The sequence below is a fragment of the Rhyacophila brunnea genome, unplaced genomic scaffold (assembly GCF_057557595.1).
Source record: "Rhyacophila brunnea isolate RB1 unplaced genomic scaffold, BYU_Rbru_1.0 scaffold_1, whole genome shotgun sequence".
NCBI classification, from domain to species: Eukaryota; Metazoa; Arthropoda; class Insecta; order Trichoptera; family Rhyacophilidae; genus Rhyacophila; species Rhyacophila brunnea.
This window is the reverse complement of record NW_028232751.1, coordinates 63,452,698-63,476,129: the sequence shown is the minus strand read 5'-3', so window position 1 is coordinate 63,476,129 and position 23,432 is coordinate 63,452,698. Positions and strand designations below refer to the sequence as shown.

Sequence of the window (23,432 nt, the reverse complement as noted above, 5' to 3'; positions counted from 1 at the left end):
GTCAGGGATTGGCAGTTTGTCAAGTGAGAAGAGCCAAATTTTCAAGGAGAGCCATATATATTGATACCAGATGAAGGTCTCCCACAGGAGACCACCTCAAAGGGCGGACCGAACCATCAACTTTTGCAAAACACCATAGCCTACGTCCACTCTTCACAGCTCTCGCACCCCTCAAGAAGCGGAACCTACCTCCACTGAAATTTTTGAATTTCAAATTCGTCCGCGCTCCCGCCAAAAAACAGAGACGCGGTCTGTCTAAAACGGCCGCTAAAGACAGCGCCACCGTTAGAGGGAGAGCCAGACAGATCAACAAAGAAGTCCGTCTATCGCAGCCCGACGACGAACAGCACCTGCGCCCGCCGGCAAATTCTTCTGGCCTCTGACGTCCTACATTGAAGTTAAAGTCCCTCCACCAAACCCGCCCCGTACCACCCTTGGTCTTAATCGAGAGTATCACGGGACCCATCAATTGGTGGTGTGAAGCATCTAAGAATTGGCCTGGGAGTGTCCTGGGAGAAGATGCCCAAGACTTAGATTGCTACGCTCAAAGGAAGCTCTGACTGAGTTTACTGAGTTTACTCTAAAGCAAAGTGCCAGGGAGAGAAAAAGCACATGGAAATTACTAAAAAGAAAATGAACCTACTTGTTTTTTAAATTAAAGAACGAAGCTAATCATACAGGCAGCAAAATTTATGTGAAGAGATCTTCACGCCCGTAGTAAGACGCCGCAAATTTTTTGAAAGCAAGATAATTGGCCTTAGTAGCAACCAGGTCGGATGGGCCGATGGGTCCAACAGCTGGTTGGACCGACCTGAGCATTTCCTCCCGTTCGGAGCACATACTCAGACACTCCCATAAGATGTGGTTGGCATCTTGTATTTCCCCTCCGCATGGACATGTCGGACGGCTTGCAAGTCCAAGCTCGAAGAGCTTGCCAGCGAATCCACCATGACCAGTCACAAATTGACTGGTGTAATGGTCTGGAGTCAGATATTTGGTTATCTCCATTCACCACTGTATGTCTGGAAAAAACGTATATGTGTGCCGGCCCTTGGTCGATTCGTCCCACTTTCGCTGCCAGGTCTTAATGGCCGCATTGAGCGACATGAGTCTAATTCTGCGCCTCAATAATGCTACTCCTTCGCCAGCTAGCCGAGGGGGGGGGACGAGGTGAAAATCACCAACGTCGGCCTCCTCGCCCCTGAGGAGCAATATTGAAGCGCCGCTGACCTGAATATGCAGGTCAACAATGTTGTCACTGTGCAACACTGTTACCACAGCACAACACCGCGACCGCCATTTTTTGACTATTCGCGCATCACCCTCGAGCCAGCGGCGTACCTACGATCCAGCCAAGCCGTACACCTACTGCTGTGGCCATCAACATCATTGACTTCCGTTCTTGACATATCATTAATTGCTTGACTTACAACATATCTTCTGTGAATAATAAACCAGGATCAACAGCATACACCGTTCTTTTCTGTCTCCCACACCCGTCTTTCGCCATGACATTATCACGGTCTGCCATCTTCGTTTAAGCGCGAAGTAGGCCGGTGATAATATGTAATATACATACTTATATATAATTTAAATTATTGTTTAGAATAAAAAACCCTGTGACGATAAAATGCTCTAGTCTTTACATTGTTTTACAAGTTTACAGTACACGAAATGGAACATTTTACAAGCCGGAGCGCTCGTTAATTTGCAGAAACTATTAACAATATAGTTAGGTAGGTACATAATATTCAATTATTTGTGTAAAGAGAATTATTATTTCCGGACTCTAAATTAAATTAAATATATAGATAGGTACGTCTTTCTACCGATAACATAAACAATATTTAACTTATAATTCATATTAAAATACCTTAATTAACAGTCACCTGTAACGCCCGTCTACATCCCTCGCTTTAATATTTATCAAATCCATTATATTACGTTACAATAATTTTAACCCTGTTTATTACTAATCTATACCTGCTAAACATTTTTACATATTAAAGTAGAACTTTAAATTAAGTATTTATTTATTATTATTGTAGTTTTTACCTAGATTGTTTTGTCACCTATATGTGCATGGTCTGTGACCGACTTATTCCTTCTACAGCTCACCTTGAGGGGTCGTTAGATCCGTCAAGCTGAGCTGTTGGACTTTTGTACATATTTAATTATGTTTAGCTTTGTCAAGGGTCATCGTCTTTTACCTAGTGACAGATTTGACTATGAGGGTCAGATCAAAATGGTTGCGTCGCCAACTACTCCACCTGGGGGTTACCCACGGAGGGCTGACAATTTATGTTCGTATCATTAGGTATAGTGGGAAGAGCTTACTCGGTATAACGTTACTTGCTCGTATCGATAGTCTCACTAGTATAATACTTCACTCTTTCATTTCGTTACATTAAACCATAAAGTTTGTAACAATAATAGTATAATAACTTATTCATTTTTCGACAAACATGGCACCAAAATGAGGAAAGAGCGACTTTAATCAAGAAATAATATGTTATCCTCTATCCCATATCCACTTTTCCAATATCCAGGCGCACCAGCCTTCCTTCATAATTCCCATCCTATCCATATCATAAATCCTACCCACCTTCACATCCTATTCTATAATGTCATGTTATTTACATGGCCACTTTTTTATGCTGGCAACTCGACGCAAAAAGACTACATAAGGACGCATGCGCGCGTCGAAAAGTTTGTACAAAGTTCGTTGAACTATTTCTGGCGCCAAGCGGGAACGCTTTTTAACGTGAGGCAGGAGCAACAATCGGTCTCACAGTTTCTGGCGTCCGAACGTCAACATCTCTCTCGGTATCTGGCCTCCGGCCGAAGGACGTCCCTCTCAGGCAAGGAATCCGATGGAAGAACATGGCTCTAAAACCCTGAAAATAATAATTTAAAAAAAAATGTTAATGAATGCATCCTAAAACGTGGATATATTTTATAAAAAAAAGTAGTTGGAGTGTGAGTAGGATTGTATGAAAGAAGGATAGGATGGGAATTATGAACGAAGGCAGGTGCGCCTGGGTATGTGGAAAGTAGATATGGGATAGAGGATGGGATGGGATAGGAATGCGGTAGAGCAATGAGATGCCGGATAGGGTCGTGGGGGTTGACATGCCTCCAAAGCCTCAGTTACCTGTCGGCTGCTTTTGTCATTCGGTTAATACTGTAATAGTATAATAATTAAAATACAATAAGAATATATTAGTTTGAGCGCCACTCTATGAATTGCATAGAGACAATAAAAAGGTTATTAAATAAAAACGCGGGTATTAAATTTTAACAAAGGTATAATTGAGGTAAATAAATATAACAAGCAGGCGAAAATGAAAGTATAAAAGTGTATGATTAATTAATTGTTAACGAGCGCCTGCCATAAAATAATTTAGTTAATTTATATCACAGATAAATAATGTGCTAGTTCGGTGGACCGTTACGTAAATGATTAAAATAAATACCAAGTTAAAATAACCTCAGTTCCTTTCGTCCTCGATTCCTTCCAAAGCGGATTCGAAGGGAGATCCTCCATCGCGTGTCGTCAGGGTTATAGGGCCATGTTCTTCCGTCGGATGCCATAGACCGAGAGAGACGTCCTTCGGCCGGAGGCCAGATACCGAGAGAGATGTTGATCGTTCGTACGCCAGAAACTGAGAGCGATGTTGATCGTTCGTACGCCAGAAACTGAGAGACCGATTGTTGCTCCTGCTTCACGTTAAAAAGCGTGCCCGCTTGGCGCCGGAAATAGTTCAACGAACTTTGTTCAAACTTTTCGACGCGCGCATGCCTTTCAAAATCACCTTTTATTCTTAATCGTTATGATCTTAAATATTTTTTTTTGCCTCAAAATATCAATCTTTCTGATGGGAGCCCGTTGTGTCTAAAAAGTAGAATTTCAAAAAAATATTGTCACAATTATAATATAAGTACATAATTTTAAAAATACTACTACTTGGGCCTCCACAGAATACTACTATAGGCCTCTACAGAATAGAGGTCGTATTAACAGATTTTGTTTTTACGAGAAATGGATTTTAGCTACTTGCTCAACCTATTAAGTCCATACTACAAACACAAATTGACAAACGATATGTGTACTTTGTAACGTGATAAACTCGTTACCAAAAGTCTAACTTGTGACTTTTGACTAGCAACACTCATTCATGTCACTGGCTGGAAGGAATCAACGGCCGCACCGGATGAAGGTGGGAGGGGCGCGGGGAATGGCAAGCTGCCGGACAAAGGACAGACATCTTTCTCTTTCTGCTGGCAACCGTTCTCCTGGGCGCATCGCCCGCACGGCGCTCCGCCGTGTGGCGTATTCACGTTTTGGTTACAAGATGTCGGACCGCCATGGACAACAACATAGGAGACGTTATAATCCCGTACCCTACAGTGTTAAGTGCGTGTGTGTAGCAAATTACCCATGGACAGATGAAGGGAACACCAAAGAGGAGGACTCTATCATATCCGACATGCATCCGCATGTCGCTTTCATGTAAATATGTATCCATAATCATCATCATTATCATTTGTCGTGTAGGCTAATATTATCTGCTGGTGACGGGGATGTTCGTGTGAGGGTCTCCGTCCACGTAATTTCTTTATATTCTTTTGTACCTTATCGCTGGACCAATTTCACCTATTAAATGTTGCCGCGTCACAGCGATATAACTTAATCATTCTTTTCATTTTCAACCTAATGTCCCACCAACCACATGGTCTTTTGCAGCTGTTTCCCTTCCAAAGAAAAGCTTGCTGGCGTCCACCCTGGTGGACGGAGGTACCTTTTAGATTAGATGAAACACATAAACCTTACTCCAGACTCTGTATGAGTCTGGGAATCCACGCCATGGGAGATGCTTCCCGGCGTGGGTTTAGCTGCTCTGGATAGTGGCCGTATCCATGCCCTTTGAGTGAAAGAATCTCATGTTCTACACCGAAAGGTGGCAAAGGCAGGTGGAGGTGAGAACGAGGTCGGCACGAGCAGCATCATAAAGTTATAAGTCCGATATAGGTATAGTCATTATCCTCATTTAAGTACATTTATTACATATGAGAACCACTCTTGTATGTAGGTAAGTATTTATAATAACAATTGAAGAACTTGCAGTTTCTTAAACGTTACAACTTGCTAGACCCAGGATTCAAACCTGGGACTCACGACATCATAGGCCGACGCTTAAGCCGCTCAGCCATCGTGGGTGACAAAAACAAGAACAATGATAGAAAAAAAAATAGTATTTCATAACCACTTACCCAATTGAATAAATAGGTCACAGAAGCTTGAAATAAATGCAGGTTAATAATCGAAAAAAGACAATAGTTGGACAAATTAAGTCATCCAGTGATATCCAAAACGTCCGCAAGGTAGACCGAGAGGCCGCTGAATCGATGAAATGATAAAGATCTGCAGAAGTACGTGGCAACGCAACACACAGGACCAAGATAGGTGGAACCAGCTTGGAGAGGCCTTCATACAGCAGTGGCTAGATTCAGGCTGATAATTATGAATTAAGTCATAATTTTATATGTACGTAACATTAATTTTATTTTTTTTCTGACCATATTTGACCCTAATAGGATCATATGGGCCTCCACAGAGTAGAGGTTTGTATTAACAGATTTGGTTTTTTATGAGAAATGGATGTCAGCCACTTGCTCAACCTATTAGGTTCATACCCTGACTCACACACAAATTGAGAAACAATATGTGTACTTGCCAGACCCAGGATTCGAACCTGGGACCCATGGCGTGATATTCCAACGCTAAAGCCGCGCAATTAATTAATTTGTTTTTCGACCATGTCCGATCCTGATAGGATCATATGGGCCTCCACAGAGTGGAGGTTTGTATTGACAGATTTTTTTTTTTACGAAAATCGGATGTCAGCCACTTGCTCAACCTATTAGGTCCATACCCTGAGACACACAAATTGAAAAACAATATGTGTACTTGCCAGACCCAGGATTCGAACCTGGGACCCACGGCTTTATAGTCCAACGCTTATGCCTCGTGGCCACCGTGGGTTAGTGTAATATTAATTATTAATAAACTAGCAGTGCCAGTTTTAGCGCTAGGTCTTGCAGACAGCGTGGCGTCCTAAAGACAATAATGTATTTGAGGTGTTGGATTTTAATAAAACGATGGTAAAGTAAATAAATAAAAAATAATTATATCCATTATCGGCGGTGAAGTTTTCTATTAACAATAATTATTGTTTTTATTAGAAATACAAAATTATATCACTACGCAATTAATTATGAATAGCAAATAAAAGACATAAGAAATTTTCGAAAAACTATTTATTGAAACTACTTTCTTTTGAAGTTAACATAATACCTATCACGTACGTAGACATCACGCAAGATTCTATTTAAATGTACAAAACTTTTATTCGATAATTTAAGATTACATTGTGACTACTTCCCGATCGTACCTTCTTCGCGGCAGCACCGTTAGTCAAACACGTTCGAACATCAAAGCAAACAGAAACGAGAGAAAATTAATTCATTTCCGACACGTCAACAAGGAATATGAGTAAGTTATAATTATAGTTTCCAGAGCGCGTGTTGCATGCTATAAAAATTTGCAAATACAAGAAACTATTTTTTAGTAGAAACGTACTCAGGTACTCAGATGTAACCTGTTTCAAGCAATTGCAGCCACCGTTTTGCAATAAGACGGTCCCCAAGGTCCAAATATCTCGAAACCCAGAGGACAAACGACATCATTCTCTTAGCTCATCATCGCTCTTAAAACCAAACATATTTTAAATAAAATCATTATATTGTTTTCACATAGGCACGTATTAAAAATTTAAAATTAAAACTGTTAATAACTAAAATAATTGTACATCAAAAGACTGAGAAGTTTAAAATAAATTTTAATTTTGACACTACAATGTATATAATGGAAATATGTCAAAAGAATGATTCTTTTTGTGTCTTTTCATGTGACCAGACTGTCAATGTGTTATCACATCGGTCACAGTTAAATGGCTTTTCACAAGAATGGATCATTTGGTTATATTAGTATGTATTATACAAGAGTAATCACATTGTAAACACTTTAATGGGGTTTCCCCACTGTGCGTCATTTTGTGTAATTTCATAGTATGTTATAGATGGTTACATGTCGTGTAGTAAAATTTGATCCCATTTTAATAGATTTCAACAGAGTGTGCCATTTTGCGTATTTTCATCGCACTAGATTGTATACATGCGTAATTACATTGGACACACTAAATGCCTTTCACCACAATAAATAATTGTTGTGAAATTATTGTGTGTTTTCAAATTATTGGATGCTATGGTTGAGTAATTGCATTGGTCACATTTAAATGATTTTTTACAAGAATGAGTCATTTTGTGTTTTTTCATTGCACTTGATGTTATACACATGTACACACATTGGCCAAATTTAAATGGCTTCTCACCAGAATGTATCATGTTGTGTCTACTTGTCCCGCTAGACACTATACACGAGTAATCGCATAGATCACATTTAAATGGCTTTACCAGAATGCATCATTGTGTTTTTTCATTCCGCTAGATGTTGTACACGAGAAATCGCATCGACCACACACACAATCAATTTGTGTTTTCATGTTGCTGGATGTTATACACGAGTACTTACACTGACCACATTTAAATGGCTTTCTACTTGAATGTATCATTTTGTGTATTTTTATTCCGCTAGATGTTGTACACGAGAAATCGCATTGACCACATTTAAATGGCTTTTCACCAGAATGAGTCATTTTGTGTGTTGTCATGTTGGTGGATGTTATAGACGAGCACTTACACTGCCCACATTTAAATGGCTTTTCAGCCCGAATGTATCTGATTTTCCATGTTGTTGGATGTTATACACGAGAAAACGCATTGACCACATTTAAATGGCTTTTCACCAGAATAAGTCATTTTGTGTGTTTTCATGTTGGTGGATGTTATACACGAGTACGTAAACTGACCTCATTTACATGGCTTTTTACCACAATGAGTCATTTTGTGTGTTTTCATGTTGCTCTATGTTAATACTTACACTGGCCACATTTAAATGGCTTTCACCAGAATGGTCACATTTAAATGGTTTTTCACCAGAATGAGTCATTTTGTGATTACTCATAGCACTAGATTGTATACAAGAGTAATCACATTGGTAACATTTAAATGGCTTTTCACCAGAATGAGTCATTTTGTGATTTTTCATGTTTCCAGATGTTTTACTACAGTAATTACATTGGTCACATTTAAATGGCTTTTCACCAGAATGAGTCATATTGTGTTTTTTCATAGCACCAGATTGTATACAAGAGTAATCACATTGGTCACATTTAAATGGCTTTTCACCAGAATGAGTCATTTTGTGATTTTTCATGTTTTCAGATGTTTTACTACAGTAATTACATTGGTCACATTTAAATGGCTTTTCACCAGAATGAGTCATATTGTGTTTTTTCATAGCACCAGATTGTATACAAGAGTAATCACATTGGTCACATTTAAATGGCTTTTCACCAGAATGAGTCATTTTGTGATTTTTCATGTTTTCAGATGTTTTACTACAGTAATTACATTGGTCACATTTAAATGGCTTTTCACCAGAATGAGTCATATTGTGTTTTTTCATAGCACCAGATTGTATACAAGAGTAATCACAATGGTCACATTTAAATGGTTTTTCACCAGAATGAGACATTTTGTGTGATTTCATATTATTAGATTGTATACATGAGTAATTACACTGGTCACATTGAAATGGCCTTTCACCAGAATGAGTCATTTTGTGTATTTTCATCGCACTAGCTTGTATACAAGAGTAATCACATTGGTTACATTTAAATGGTTTTTCACCAGAATGAGTCATTTTGTGATTACTCATAGCACTAGATTGTAAACAAGAGTAATCACATTGGTCACATTTAAATGGCTTTTCACCAGAATGAGTAATTTTGTGATTTTTCATGTTTTCAGATGTTTTACTACAATAATTACATTGGTCACATTTAAATGGCTTTTCACCAGAATGAGTCATATTGTGTTTTTTCATAGCACCAGATTGTATACAAGAGTAATCACAATGGTCACATGTAAATGGTTTTTTACCAGAATGTGTCATTTTGTGAATTTTCATATCATAAGATCGAATACAAGAGTAACCACATTGGGCACATGTAAATGGTTTTTCAGCAGAATGTGTCATTTTGTGTACTTTCATGTGACTAGATCGTTTACATGAGTAGACACATTGATCGCATTTAAAAGGCTTTTCTTCAGAATGATTTATTATATTTAGATTCTTGACATCATATCGAATGCTTTCAAAATTTTTCATTTTATCCGCTATTGATTTTTTATGACACGTTTTGTGAAGTTCCAATAGAGATAACGATGCAAAAAAATCAAAACAAAAACTGCACGCAAAATTTTCGTTATTGAACGATTTTTTTTCTAACTTTATTACGGCTACTAATAATTTGGGGTCTGTGACTTTAGATTGTGTGTGCTTACGTTTAGCAGTGCGACTGCCTATATTCGTGATAGTTTCATATACTCCCAATTCTTTTTTAATGTCTTGATAGTCAATCTGTATTTCATCGTATGGCTCCTGTTCTTCTAAGATCCTCTCTGGCAATCCGAGACTAGCGGAACATATCATGGCAGTGGTTGCAGGAATCAACTAAAAGAACATGGAGTATTTGAAAATAAAGAAAAAATTAAAGTATATCAGAGTTAAAAAAGGAGATTTTATGCTATTTTTTAAGCATGATCCTGAATATTCCGTAAACGTTGTAGATAAACTATATATATATAATTTTGAAGCTTTATTATCATTTATATTTATTTTAAATATTTGATGACTGCATAAAGTATTTTTATTACATGAAATAGTATTCTTTTAAACCTCTCGCTCTAATGTTTTAGAATATAGTCATATTTCGGAACATTTATGTCCAGTGGTGTTAATAATTTTTAGATTTATTAATTTTTAAACGCATACTGATTATAAGCTATGTCTTTGAACATTCAAATATGATAAACAAACTGCGCATGTGGGCCGTTAAAGATATGTAAGATTTTCAAAATACAGAGAAGGTAGAATTTAGAGGAAGAATGGGTGTGTTGAAAAGTTATATCAGTATATTTATTTGAAGTATATACGCATGGATCCTAAATATATAATTTCAGACGATTGCTTATGTCTTTAACACTACATATATTATTATCCGATGCCCATTTCTAAGGTATGCGTAAGAATTAAAGATATCACTTATACGTAATCTGGCTACATGTATTCACTTGACCTTATAGGGATTCATAATAAAACACCAGTCTCCCATCTATTTGTATCAAATAATAGTAATCGGGGCCCAGTGGCGAATGGTAGAGGTAGGCTATTAACATACGACATAAAAATAGTTCATTAAACTTTGTCAGTCATAATTATGTTCATGAAATAAGACTACAGTTTACAGTTGGTGAAATAATTACATACATTTTAACGTTTGCGGAAGTTACCATAACGTACTTCGTGCGAAAAGGATAAAAAATATCTTGTATATACATTCACCGACTCCGTAGTTCAGCCAATTAATAAAACAGTAGATACCTAATAATAACAAAGTGCACGTGACATATTGACAATTATTACTTCAACTTTCACTTTGTGGAAGAACCCATATCATCTACAAATTTCCGAATATCTCTTGTGAAAAAAAAGGCTTTTATTACATTGCCCCGATGTGTGCTTTCAAAGTCGCAACAAACCCTCTGACATAAACTCCTCCATATAGTACGTACATACACTGTTCAAATTTCTAAGAATATTGTGTACCTACCTGACTTACTGGTGTGCATTCCGAATAAGAGTAACCGGGTTTTGGAACCTCATGAATGCTTTGGATTATTGTGTCTTCAACATACTCCTCTTTAAAATCAACTCCCTGAAAATTAATATCAGATTGTTTAGTGACCTTCTGAAACTATAATAATTTATTTCAAATACATTTTAAAATAAAACAAATCGGTATTGTGATAAGGTTGCAGCCTACTATCGGTATTGGGAAATCTGGTAGGAGATTGTTCTATAACAGACATCACGTGCGGGTTTTTATTCCGCCTGCAGCCACCGCATGAAGAAGCATGAGTAAGGTGTAAGTACAGCATGTTGTAAGGAAAGAGTGACAACTGAGGGGTAAGTACGTCGTGTACATGGGATTCGGAATGGCCAAAACGATGGCAGATAAAAACCATAGCAAACAAAATGTTTGTAGGACTGAGACATTGAACGGTGATCAAGCAGTTCGTTTTATTATTATTAATAAAACATTCCTTTACATTTATTCACGTTGTAAAATCAAGACAGATGGTAAATCAATGGGATATACGACGGTTAGACTTGAGCAGTTATAGTTTGTTATCTGATCACTTAAGCAAGTGGTGATGAATTGTCTTTCTCCGCGTTATCACTCCTCCACTGCAATCCGACTACTTTACGCAGTGTGCTTAGAAGTACACCTAATAAATATTGATCTAGTAGTTTTTAAATTGTTGCAGAACACGAGAAAACTATAAAAACCATTAAGTATATAAAAAGCAAAAATTTATATCGAAATCATGAAAACTTAATTATTGTATTAGGTATTAGTATTGGGCCCACGATGGCCAAGCGGCTTAAGCAGCGGCCTATAATATCGTGGGTCCAGGTACAGTGGCGCACCCAAGGGGCCCTGGCACCCCCCAAAAATGAAAATTATCAGAATGATATTAAACATTGAAATTGAAAGCCAATAAACTATACCTTTGGGCTTAGACAAATAAAAACACGGCAAAAAAAATATTTGTAATAATTCTTTAGCACCCTTTTTAGAAAAATTTATTAGATTTTAATTTCTAACACAAAAATTTCGAAACACTAATGTCAGGTTTTTTTAGAAACCCAATCCCTAATCGAACTGTCAAAAAATTCTCGGTGTCCACCCGAATTCCGGAGTGGTGTAGGTCATGGCTGGGGAGGGCTGACAGGGCTCTAGTCTGGAGGCCTGGGCTGTGGGGGGCCCGGCGCGTCGGGTTGACCAGATAAGTGAGATAAACCCTCATCATAAATTAGCTTTAATAGTAACAAAGTTGCCTGCGGCGCTATTATAATTTATGGTCATAAACATTTTCAATAACTTATATAATCGTGCAATATACTTTTTGATTATTATGTGTCAATGCTCGACAGCTTTATTCTTAAAGTAGATGTATTAAAAATCACCAATAATTCACTGTATAAGTACCCTTAATTTGAACTAAAACACAATTTAAAAAACGTTAATGTAGTGTTTCACACTGCCTTTAATCTTAGCGGTAGGTAGATCCCAAATATCCTAGCCTGAGGGCGCGCTTCAGGATGTGGGGACCATGATGTAGGTACACCGAATGCAATAGACAAAAGACCGATATATGAGAAATTAGGCTGTGAAGAAAATAAAGAGCCTATAGGACTAATTGAGTCGCTTAGAATCATAACTCACATATTCCAAAAATCAAGTTTTGAGATAATCGCTAAAAACCAACAGAGCACTATTTTTTGTAATTAGAAGAACAGTATTGAACTCCCTAGAATATTAATGAGTGAGAGAGTCGAATAACTTTTTTTTTTAAATATATATACCTAATACTCCTTACGTTGCAGACATACAGCATACTATGAGAAATAGAGCTCCCCGATTGGTTAGGAAGACGTTGGTGACAAAACTCTATTCTTTGAAATATACGACATATTACACCAACAATGAACTTTGTCAACGATTTTCACATGGTTTAAATTGACTTTTAATACTCAACTATTTTTCTGTATATAGATTAATTCATTTAGAATCACTTGGCATATTTAACTAAAAAACGACAAAATTGGAATATGTGAGTTATGATTCTAAGCGACTCAATTGGACGGTGTTATGCAGTAACCAGTTATCCACCAAAATGAAGTTTTGAGTTATAAGCATTTGAAGTTAAAACGTACACCATTTAGTCAAGATAATGAATAGAGCTATATTTTTTTTTTGTAAATTATTACTTGAAAACAAACCTTGTGATTGTATAAAGACTTTTTTAATAATATGATCTGTTGTTTATAATATATAAGGTAAATGGTTATTCAAAATTGTAATCGTTCCAAAAAAAAAAAATGGTTTTGCAGTAACCCACTAAGAGAATCAAGTTCGAAACGCTGAGCGAGTAGGACGTACATTGTGTTGTACCGCGCCTCGTTAGTGAACCATTATCATTACCAATTAATAGTGCCAATATAACTGTTAACAACTAATGACAATTGAATAAATTTAAAGCTAAAATTTATATCGCAGTGCAAACATCAAGCAAAACTACTTACGTGATAGTGTAATTAAGTAATCAGTGTTAATCTGCAATTAAGTGCTAGTGCTGTTGTGAATGTTGGTTCATTAAATGTCAATAATTTAATACTTAATGAGCAGTAGCAGTCGAACAACAGGGGTTATCAACTTCACTGAGAAAGGTCTCACACTCGAATACGCATAAAAACCGAACTGAAGAAGCGGCGTTCTCCACGACGCCGACTCATAAATAGCGACACCCAGGATGACTCTTCTTCATCGAGGGAAGACTCACCATTCACCCCCAGTACGCTTCTTAAGAGAACACCAACTTATTCAGAACCAAACAGTACCAAGATATGCTCAAAAATAAATTCCACTGAACTGCTGAATCAAGCAAATGGGCTGTTTATTTCCATCAAGGAAGCACTGGCTGCTCTGTCGGCTAAAAACCTAAAGGAACAAAAAAACAATAATCCTAGACAAGATGGATACACTGATGCATTTGTTCGCCGCAACAGTTGCCGAATCAGCAGAAAATTCAGCATCTGCTAGAATTCTAGCACAACAAATTTCCACGAATGAAGGAACTGTTCGACAAGCAATGGAACTCATAAAAATGAAAGCCTTTAAAAGTTCCACTTCATCATATGCAGGTGCTGTAAAACAAACATTTCCACCACCTATATCCCGTCTAGGCGCTGCAGTACGTCCGACCAAGCCTGCAGTACTGGTTTTCCCGACAAATGACAAAATAAAAGATTCCGCATCAACAAAGGCCATCATACAAGAAGCGATAAATCCCAAAGAGTTAGGAGTGAAAATTACCGGCGTACGATTGGTAAAGAATCGTGGGGTCGTAATAAATACTGCCACAGAGTCCGACTCAGAACGCCTAGCAGCCGCACCAGGCTTCAAATCAAACAAACTGGAAGCAAAAATCCCACCCAAAAGACTGCCACGTATAATCATTTATGACGTACCACGGGAAGTTGAGGACGAAGACTTCCTACAAGGCATTCATCAATCAATCCGCGAAATACAATTACCTGCCGAAGTGTTCACAAAAACAACCATCCGCAGTCATCTTGCAGGACCTCGAGAAGGCCCTACATGTCACCGAGTATTTTATGTCCAACCAGCAGTAAGGCACCTATTAATAGAACAAGGTCGGTGCTATTTTGAATGGTCGTCACACAGAGTGCGTGACTTTACTGGTATAACATTGTGCACACAATGTTGCATGTATGGACATCCGAGCAAATTTTGTAAAGAGCCTCAAGTCTGTTCCCACTGTGCATCACAGGGTCACATATCTACCGAGTGTCCACAGTCTAATAAAACACCAATATGTGCAACTTTTACACGCTACGGGAAGCCCGCTAGTCACAAAACAGGGGAAAAACTATGCCCTGCACAAGAAGCATATTTAAAAAAGTCTCTCAACTCAATTGATTATGGCTGCTAAAATAAAATTAGTACACGCCAATATCGGTCATAGCCAGATAGCAAGAGTCGACCAATGGACATCAGACCAAAAGAAAAATCAAACTTCTAGGAATAAGGCAGTCAAAAATATTATTTTTCTTCAACAAAATCTTCAGCGATGCCGCTCAGCAATGGATCACATAATAGCTCAGGCCAAATACTATGATATACTACTTCTTTAAGAGCCTTACGTCGGAAATACGGGCAGAGTAACATCTCCCCATAATCTAACAATATATCAGGCCGACGGAACATCGGAAAACCCCTGCAAAGCCGTAATAATCGTCTCCAATCCTAACCTCCGCCTTCTTTGGAGAAGCGACATATCTGACCAGTGCAATGCATTTGCAACCTTGAAATCTGGAACCTTGCAGCTAACGATTGGATCAATTTATATACCACCACCATCCTCAACATTGGTAACACTCCAAAAAATTGAAAAATTAGGAAAAGATAAAGGCGAATATATAATAGGAGGAGATTTCAATGCAAAAAGCAGCTGGTGGGGGAGCCCGAAAAATGACAAAAGAGGCGATGAGGTCATCAGTTGCCTAGCCAGCATTGGGTGGCACGTATGTAATGAAGGATCAGTTCCAACTTACAGCACCTGGCGGAACGGGAAACATTTAAAATCTCATATCGATATCACTATCTCTTCACCAAACACAACACACAAAATTGCTAACTGGACAGTAGAAGACCAACACAACCCCATCTCAGACCACAACCCAATCACCTTTACTTGGAACAATACAATTAGCGTACTCTCACCCATGACCGACTCAACACGCATTTTTATAACAAATGAAAAAACCGACTGGAGAAAAATAAATGAATTGACAAGGGAAAACATGGCCGAGCTTAACATAGATAAACAGTTCCTTGAAAACATACATACAACTCCTGCACTCGACACTGCAGTGGAAACGGTCACCTCGGCAATCTCTATCGCATGCCATAAAATACTCCCACAAAAAACGCAACATGATATCAGGAAAAATCCAATCTGGTGGAACGCTGAATTAACAAAAATGAAAAGAATAACTCTCAGATCAAAACGGAAATTACAGAACTCAAGTGACATCATGCGACCACAAAAGCTCACTGACTATATCGACAAAAGAGAAGCATACAAAACAGCCATTGAGGAAGCAAAAATTAAAAGCGCTAAATTATTTTATGAATCTCAGACGCCAAAGACAGCATGGTCTTCGCTATACAAAATAACAAAAAAAACTAATGCCAGCAATATTCAATCGACACTTACTACAGAGGGAGTAAAGCACTCATCCGCAAAAGACTCTGCAAAAGCCCTAATGGAAAAATTTTTTCCATACGATGATCCAACAACAGATACACCGATTCAACACTACATCAGACACACATCAGACAACCATATTCCGGACGGAGAGGATGATATCCAATTCACACTTACTGAGATCCTATCCGCCTTACAGAATATGACTCCAAAAAAGGCACCTGGACACGACAACCTCACATTAGATATCTGCCAAAATTTTGCAAAAAACTTCCCTGAAGAAATTCTACTACTATACAATAAATGTCTGACACTCGTTCACTTCCCGAAATCCTGGAAAATAGCGATCATTAAGGCCGTTCCTAAGCCTGGGAAAGATGCTATGGACACAAAATCGTACAGGCCTATCGGCCTCCTTCCCGTTTTCGGAAAAGTGCTAGAAAAACTAGCAATTCAGAGAGTGCACTGGCATCTTACAAAAAACAACAAATTGAGCACTAAACAGTTTGGCTTTACCCCTCAAACATCAACAGAACACGCACTAAACAAAGCCGTACACATAATCTCAACGCATCTCGAATTGAAAGAATCACTCATAGCAATTTCCCTAGACATTCAAGGTGCATTTGATAACGCATGGTGGCCACACATAAAAAACGCCCTTGCAATCAAGTCAACACCGCCTAACTTGTACAAACTGTTTTGCAGTTATCTACAAGATAGGGAAGTAAAACTAAAGTATGCAGACGAAGAAATAAAACAAGACCAAACCCAAGGTTGCATCCAAGGCTCAACTTGTGGCCCAACACTATGGAATATCGCCTTAGACAGTCTATTAACAATACTCTTACCCCACAATACACACATACAAGCCTTTGCTGACGATGTGTTAATATTGATAGCAGCAAAAGACACCGACGAACTGGAATTAAAAACCAATAGCGTGCTTCAAAAAGTAAACTCATGGGGTGAAGACGTAAAACTAACCTTCTCAGATATTAAGACAAATATAATGTTTATCAACAAAAGGAAAATACGAACACCAGAAATCCAGTGGAAAGGAAAACCGAAAGAGTTGGTCGATTCCTTTAAAATTCTTGGCATAATACTAGACAGGAACATCAATTGGGCGAAACACGTCGACTACATATGTAAGAAAGCAGCTCAAATGGGAAAATTCTTTTTAAAAACAGCAAGAGCCACTTGGGGGGCGTCTCCTGAAGTTTTAAAAATTATATATCATGGAGCTGTGGAGCCAACCTTAACTTACGCGGCATCGGTCTGGAATAAAGCAACTCACAGAAAGTCGATCCAAAAAAGACTGAATTCCGCGCAAAGACCTTTCGCAATATCAATTTGCAAGGGATATCGCACAATATCGCTAACGTCAGCACAAGCCCTGGCAGGAATAGCGCCAATAGATATAAAAATACAAGAACTTACAGGAATATACCAAGTTAAAACAAGCCACATACTTCCCCGACACTTACCTACAGACAGAACATACGAAAACAAAATACACTACACACAACTTCCACATCCTGGTAACAGACATCTAGAAAATATAGAACACATAGGAACAGTTGACGAAGACACTAAAACAAAATACCACATCACAGGATTGGAGATCTACACAGATGGCAGTCTAATCGATAACAAAGTAGGGGCAGCTTTTGTAGCCTACGAAAATGGAACATTAATAACACCCCGAAAATTTAAGCTCGAAAGCTACTGCACTGTTTTCCAAGCAGAAATATTTGCTATCAGAGAATCTCTCGAGTGGACACTCAAAAGATTAAAGTTCCACAGACACGACTATGTAAACATATTCTCAGATAGCCAATCCAGTCTGGTAGCTCTCCAAAACCCATCATCGACACACCCACTTGTAAGAGACATTTTAACACTGTCAACACAGCTTCGAATGATAGGAACAAACCCCAGATTCTTCTGGATAAGAAGTCACACAGGGATAGCCGAAAACGAGGAAGCTGACAAATACGCCAAACAAGCCACAACAGACAAAAGACCTGTACCCTATACACACTTCCCTCTGAGTTACGCAAAACAAAAACTAAACGAAGATACCATAGAGCTATGGAACCACAGATACACAACATCCGCCACAGGATCAATAACGCAGAAATTTATTCCAAACATAAACTGTGCCATCACTCTTGCCAGGAACTTAAAAATATCACACGAACTCACACAGATACTAACAGGCCACGGATCGGTGCGAGCTTATCTAAAAAGATTTAAATTGAGGGATGACGACTGTTGTCCATGTGACGGCAACACATCTCAAACTGTGTGGCATGTCATCAATGACTGCCCTATACTAGAAAGGGAGCGATGGACTCTCAGGACTCGATGTAGACAACATAATCACGAAATTGACCTCCAAAAGCCTCACGAAGCACTAAGCAATAGAACAACACAAGAACACTACACAAAATATTTAATCCTGGCCATAAAGAAAATTAAAGATATAAATGGAGGCACCTAATTAGCCCCACATCAATGCAACTAACCCACCCAACCACCTTGTACGAAAAAGCAAGGGTATGGTTATTATTAAAAAAAAAAAAAAAAAAAAAACCCACTAAGCACCAAAAGTGTGACTTAACTGCTTTTCCATTAACATATCAATTATTTACGAATTTGGTTGTGCTTATTAAAAAAACAATATGAATATGGAATATTTATTACAAAATTATGTATTTTTTTACAATATAGAAAAAATATATTAGCATCAATAATCCCCATTTACATATAAATAAAATTATATTTATATAAAAATTCCTTATTATACACTAATAAATTATTAAAGACAGTTGTTTTATTGCTACGGCAATATTTATGTATCAACCAAATATTTCGATAAATCATTTTGCAACTACCAGTTAAACACCAAATAAAATGAAAAACGTGAATCACATTTCGCAATAATCAGTTAAGCAACTGATTATGCACCATAAAAGTGTGAAAATAATTTTTGCAATAATCAGTTTAGTGAAGGCTGAAAGTGACACATCCTAAAAAACCCTTTTTTATTGATCAATTCAGCTTACCTTAGCCTTGTATTTCCACTGTAGCTTAAAAAAACAATAACTATAATGAATTTAAGTGAGTGGGGCGATGACAACTGGGCAGATATTGTTAAAAACTGCAAAAAACGACAACGCGTGACATCACAGTTTGACAATAGCGGCCATGTTGTTTGGTGGATAACTGTTTACTGCAAAACGGAATTGTCCATTAATTAATTAACACATTTTTTAAAAGTCTCATAGATGGCAATATAGACCGAATTTGACCACGATCTTTTTTGCAAAACGTAGAAAACGTATTCATATTATCGTTAAACCGAAAAACGCAAAAACACAAAAGTGTCGCTTAACTGGTTACTGCATAACATCGTCCAATTGACATTCTCCTCCTTGGGCCCCGCCCCCAATATTAAATCCTGGGTGCGCCACTGTCCAGGTACGAATCCTGGGTCTGGCAAATAATATTATTTTCTGTTCCTGTTTGTAGTCTTAGAGTATGGACCTCATAGGTTGAGCACGTGGCAACATCCATTTCTCGTAAAAAAATCTGTTATTACAAACCTCTACTTTTTGGCGGCACAATATTATCATCCTATTAAGATCGGACATGGTCGAAAGAAATAAATAAGTATTCGAAGATTTTGTCGTCACTGGCATTACTGATTTTTCATGTATTCGAGTGTTGTCAGTTCATTCCATCCCTTAGACCAGTGCTCCGCAACCTTTTCTCACCCACGGCACACTAAAGTTCTTCCCCGAATTCCACGGCACACCACGCGTAAAACAATTTATATACGAAAACATGGAACCCAGGCTAGAATCTTCGGCGCCTCCACCCCTACCTATCGCTAATGTTGAAGACAGTGTGATACTTTAAAATAGCGTTTTTCAAATGGTGTTCGAGGTAATATTAATTGTATTTATTCTATGTTTAGCGATTTTTTGTATTTATTAATATATCCACTTGAATTATGGCTAGTTGTCAGTAAGGAATAATTATTTGTCGAGTATTGACAAAATAATAATAAATTATTGTATCCCACAATTGTATGTTTTAAAAATAATAATATCAGCGAAGTGAAACAGCGCTTATCTCACTTATCTGCTTGACCTGCCACGCCGCCCCCCTGAGCCTGGGCCCTCAGGCTAGAGCCCCCCACCTTGTGGGGGACGTGCACCAAAATTACATTACATACTTATGTTATGTTTTTTATTTGATAAATAATTAAATATACATAACTCAAAATGAAGAACCAAATGTACATATTCCCATGTATTTGTATTATCAATAAAATAACTAATTAATGTGATCTTGTTCCAATGAACGTAAAAGTTTAATATATTTTGACTAGATATTTGAAAGAGCAACCCGAAGTTCTTGGTCAAGACCCTTCAAGCAAGACTGTATATTATTTTTAATTATAACTTGAGTTGAAAAACTTTGCTCACCTAGATATGTCGTAGAAAATAGCAGCTGAACTGTGATAGCCTTGTCAAAAATACGAGGATTTTCTTTATAAACCGAAATCCAGAAAATAGCCAATGGAACATCGGCGAAGTTCAGTTTTGTTTCTCAATTAAAAAAATTACTCTCGAATTTATAGGGAAAGCGCTTCCATAGAATATTCGTCATTGGTTGCAAAAGGGTTTCGGATTCAGTCGTATTGATTGTATGAAAGTAACCATGAAATTTCTTTTGAAGCAAAGTTACTTAAATTTTTTTGAGACGGATCCAAAATTAATTGCTAGTTTTCATTGGTGGTCTGGTAGGTCCATTGGTACATTTGTAGAGATACTTGTCTTAACTCCTTCTAATTTATCAGATCCCGTTCATATATTTTCATTCTGACCTTGCATTATTTTATTAAGTTCATGCAGGTGCTCAAATGTATTACCAGCCATGTACGCAAATTTGGCTATTAAGTAAATATTGTATAATATACAAAATTATTTGTGTTTTTTTTGGAACCATTGCTCCGCGGTACACCTTGCATCGTCTTACGGCACACCGGTTGCGGAGCACTGCCTTAGACGATCAGTATTTCTGTCAATATCAGTGTTGCCAACCGTACTATAATTATAGTACAATACTATAATTTTGAAGGATTCGAGACGAAAAATGTTTCTGTAATATATTTTTTTTCTGAAATACTATAATTTTTACCCTTTTGTACTATAGTCAACATAGAAAAAGATGGCAACACTGGTCAGTATTTAAAATAAAAGTACCTACCCGATGAACTCGCTCCGAATAAGACCCATCCTGTTGCTGATCTTCATAATTTATTGGGGATTTTACGTCTTCAATAAACTCAGTCTTGATGTCAATTAGCGGAGTGTCTGACTGCAATGTTATTAGTTTCGGGTCTGAAACAATATTCTGAAAAACAAAATATTGTGTTATAAGTCATACGTGTGTAGCTCGACCACATACTTGAAGGATATCAGCTCGTACACTCTGCAATGTGGACATGGTGTCTGTCGTTATCTACCTACTAAACAAAATAAACTAGCAAACAATAGGTACTAATCTACGATAACAATTTAATTGTTAATGTCAATTATTCATAACTAGTACCTATAAATTAATTTGAAATAAAACAAAATATTATTAATATAATTATTGGAGGAAACTTGTCGATAGGTACTCAATTATGTCGACCAATCAATGGCTATTAACCTTTTGAATAAGAATACTCAATGTCCATTCAAAAATAAATGATCTGACGATTCAATTCGTCGCTGTGTTATTAGTGTTTGTGAAAACCGGCCCTAGAAAAACAAATGAATCCAGTTTCAAAATCGTCGCCGCCAATAATAAAACTTTTATTATCATTTGTTGCACTGTCGAGAACAGTGGGTCTATTCTATACTTATCGACCGCTAAAGTGATAAAGTGATAAATATTATCAAACTTAGGGTAGGTTTGTATCAAAATATTAGCACTTATTGTAACAATTACACGAAGCTGGTTTTTATTGTTACAATAAGTGCTATATTTTAACAGCACCTATCTTGCTGCTGTTAAAATATCGCACTTATTGCAATAATAAAAACCAGCTTCGTGTAATTGTTACAATAAGTGCTAATATTTTGATACAAACCTACCCTAAGTTTGATACTATTTATTACTTTAGTGTTCGATAAGTATAGAATAGACCCAATGGAATGTATTATGTATTAGTTTCGTTTATGAAAATAAAAGCCTTGTTTGTGGGCAATCAATAACAATGACAATGTTAGGTGTGGTATCAATTGTTACCAGTGTTGCCAACCGTACTATGTACGATATAAAATAGGTATAGTACGCCCAAAATACTATAATTTTGAAAATCGTACTATAATTTTCACAACAACAAGCCGACCACGAAAAATCGGGAACCTGCGGCCCGCGACGAAATATTTTTCCTAAAAAACAAGCCGACCATGAAAAATCGGGAACCTGCGGCCCGCGACGAAATATTTTTCCTAAAAAACAAGCCGACCATGAAAAATTGGGAACCTGCGGCCCGCGACGAAATATTTTTCCTAAAAAAAACAAGCCGACTATGAAAAATCGGGAACCTGCGGCCCGCGGCGAAATATTTTTCCTAATAAAAACGAGCCGACTATGAAAAATTGGGAAAATTTTCATTTTCAACAGATGACAACGCGTACTATATTTTATCTCCAAATACTATAATTTTGGAGGCTCTGTACTATAATTCCACTTTCAAAATATGGCAACACTGATTGCTACGAAAACTCATAGTTAAAAGTACAGGGACAGTGTTGGCAGCAAAATTAACTGGGGTTATACGGGTGACGTAGGCCGCTCGGAACTGTGTCGCATTTGCACGCGGTTTTTATTACACAAAATACATAGGTACACTGATTATTACGTCTGACGACACACATCTTAAAACAAACAATACTACGACATACAACAATCCGTTATGAAAAACTAACCTCAAAAGTGTATCTAGCCTCGTCGGTGTCCTTTTGCTTTATGTAGGTAAGCAGTTGGCTGTTTGGATCATGATCCACAGGTACCTCAAACCTTTGTTTCCCTTCTGCAAAAGGTTCGGAGTCTTCTCGTTCGCGTTTAATATCCATTTTATGCATGCAATTGTTCATCAAGTTGACCGTGGCACACAGAACGCAACCATAGATAAGAACGTAACAGACGTGACGTGGCGTAGGCATTTCGCCATAGACAAAAATAGTTAACCGTGTTGCCACTTTCGCAATATTATAAAAATTAAATACAAAACTAAACTTCCTTTGGTACAA

General features: G+C 37.5%; 1 protein-coding gene across 1 annotated transcript; it reads right to left on the bottom strand.

The window, feature by feature from the left end:
* Window positions 1-1,761: 1,761 nt before the first annotated feature.
* On the bottom strand, window positions 1,762-23,328 carry LOC147080074 (uncharacterized). Its single transcript, XM_085948043.1, has 5 exons — window positions 23,109-23,328; window positions 21,394-21,540; window positions 10,860-10,964; window positions 9,532-9,700; window positions 1,762-2,897 (listed from the first exon to the last, which is right to left on the bottom strand). The coding sequence occupies exons 1-5, from the start codon at window positions 23,274-23,276 to the stop codon at window positions 2,890-2,892; spliced, it is 597 nt and encodes a 198-aa protein (XP_085804169.1). The 5' UTR covers window positions 23,277-23,328; the 3' UTR covers window positions 1,762-2,889.
* Window positions 23,329-23,432: the final 104 nt, after the last annotated feature.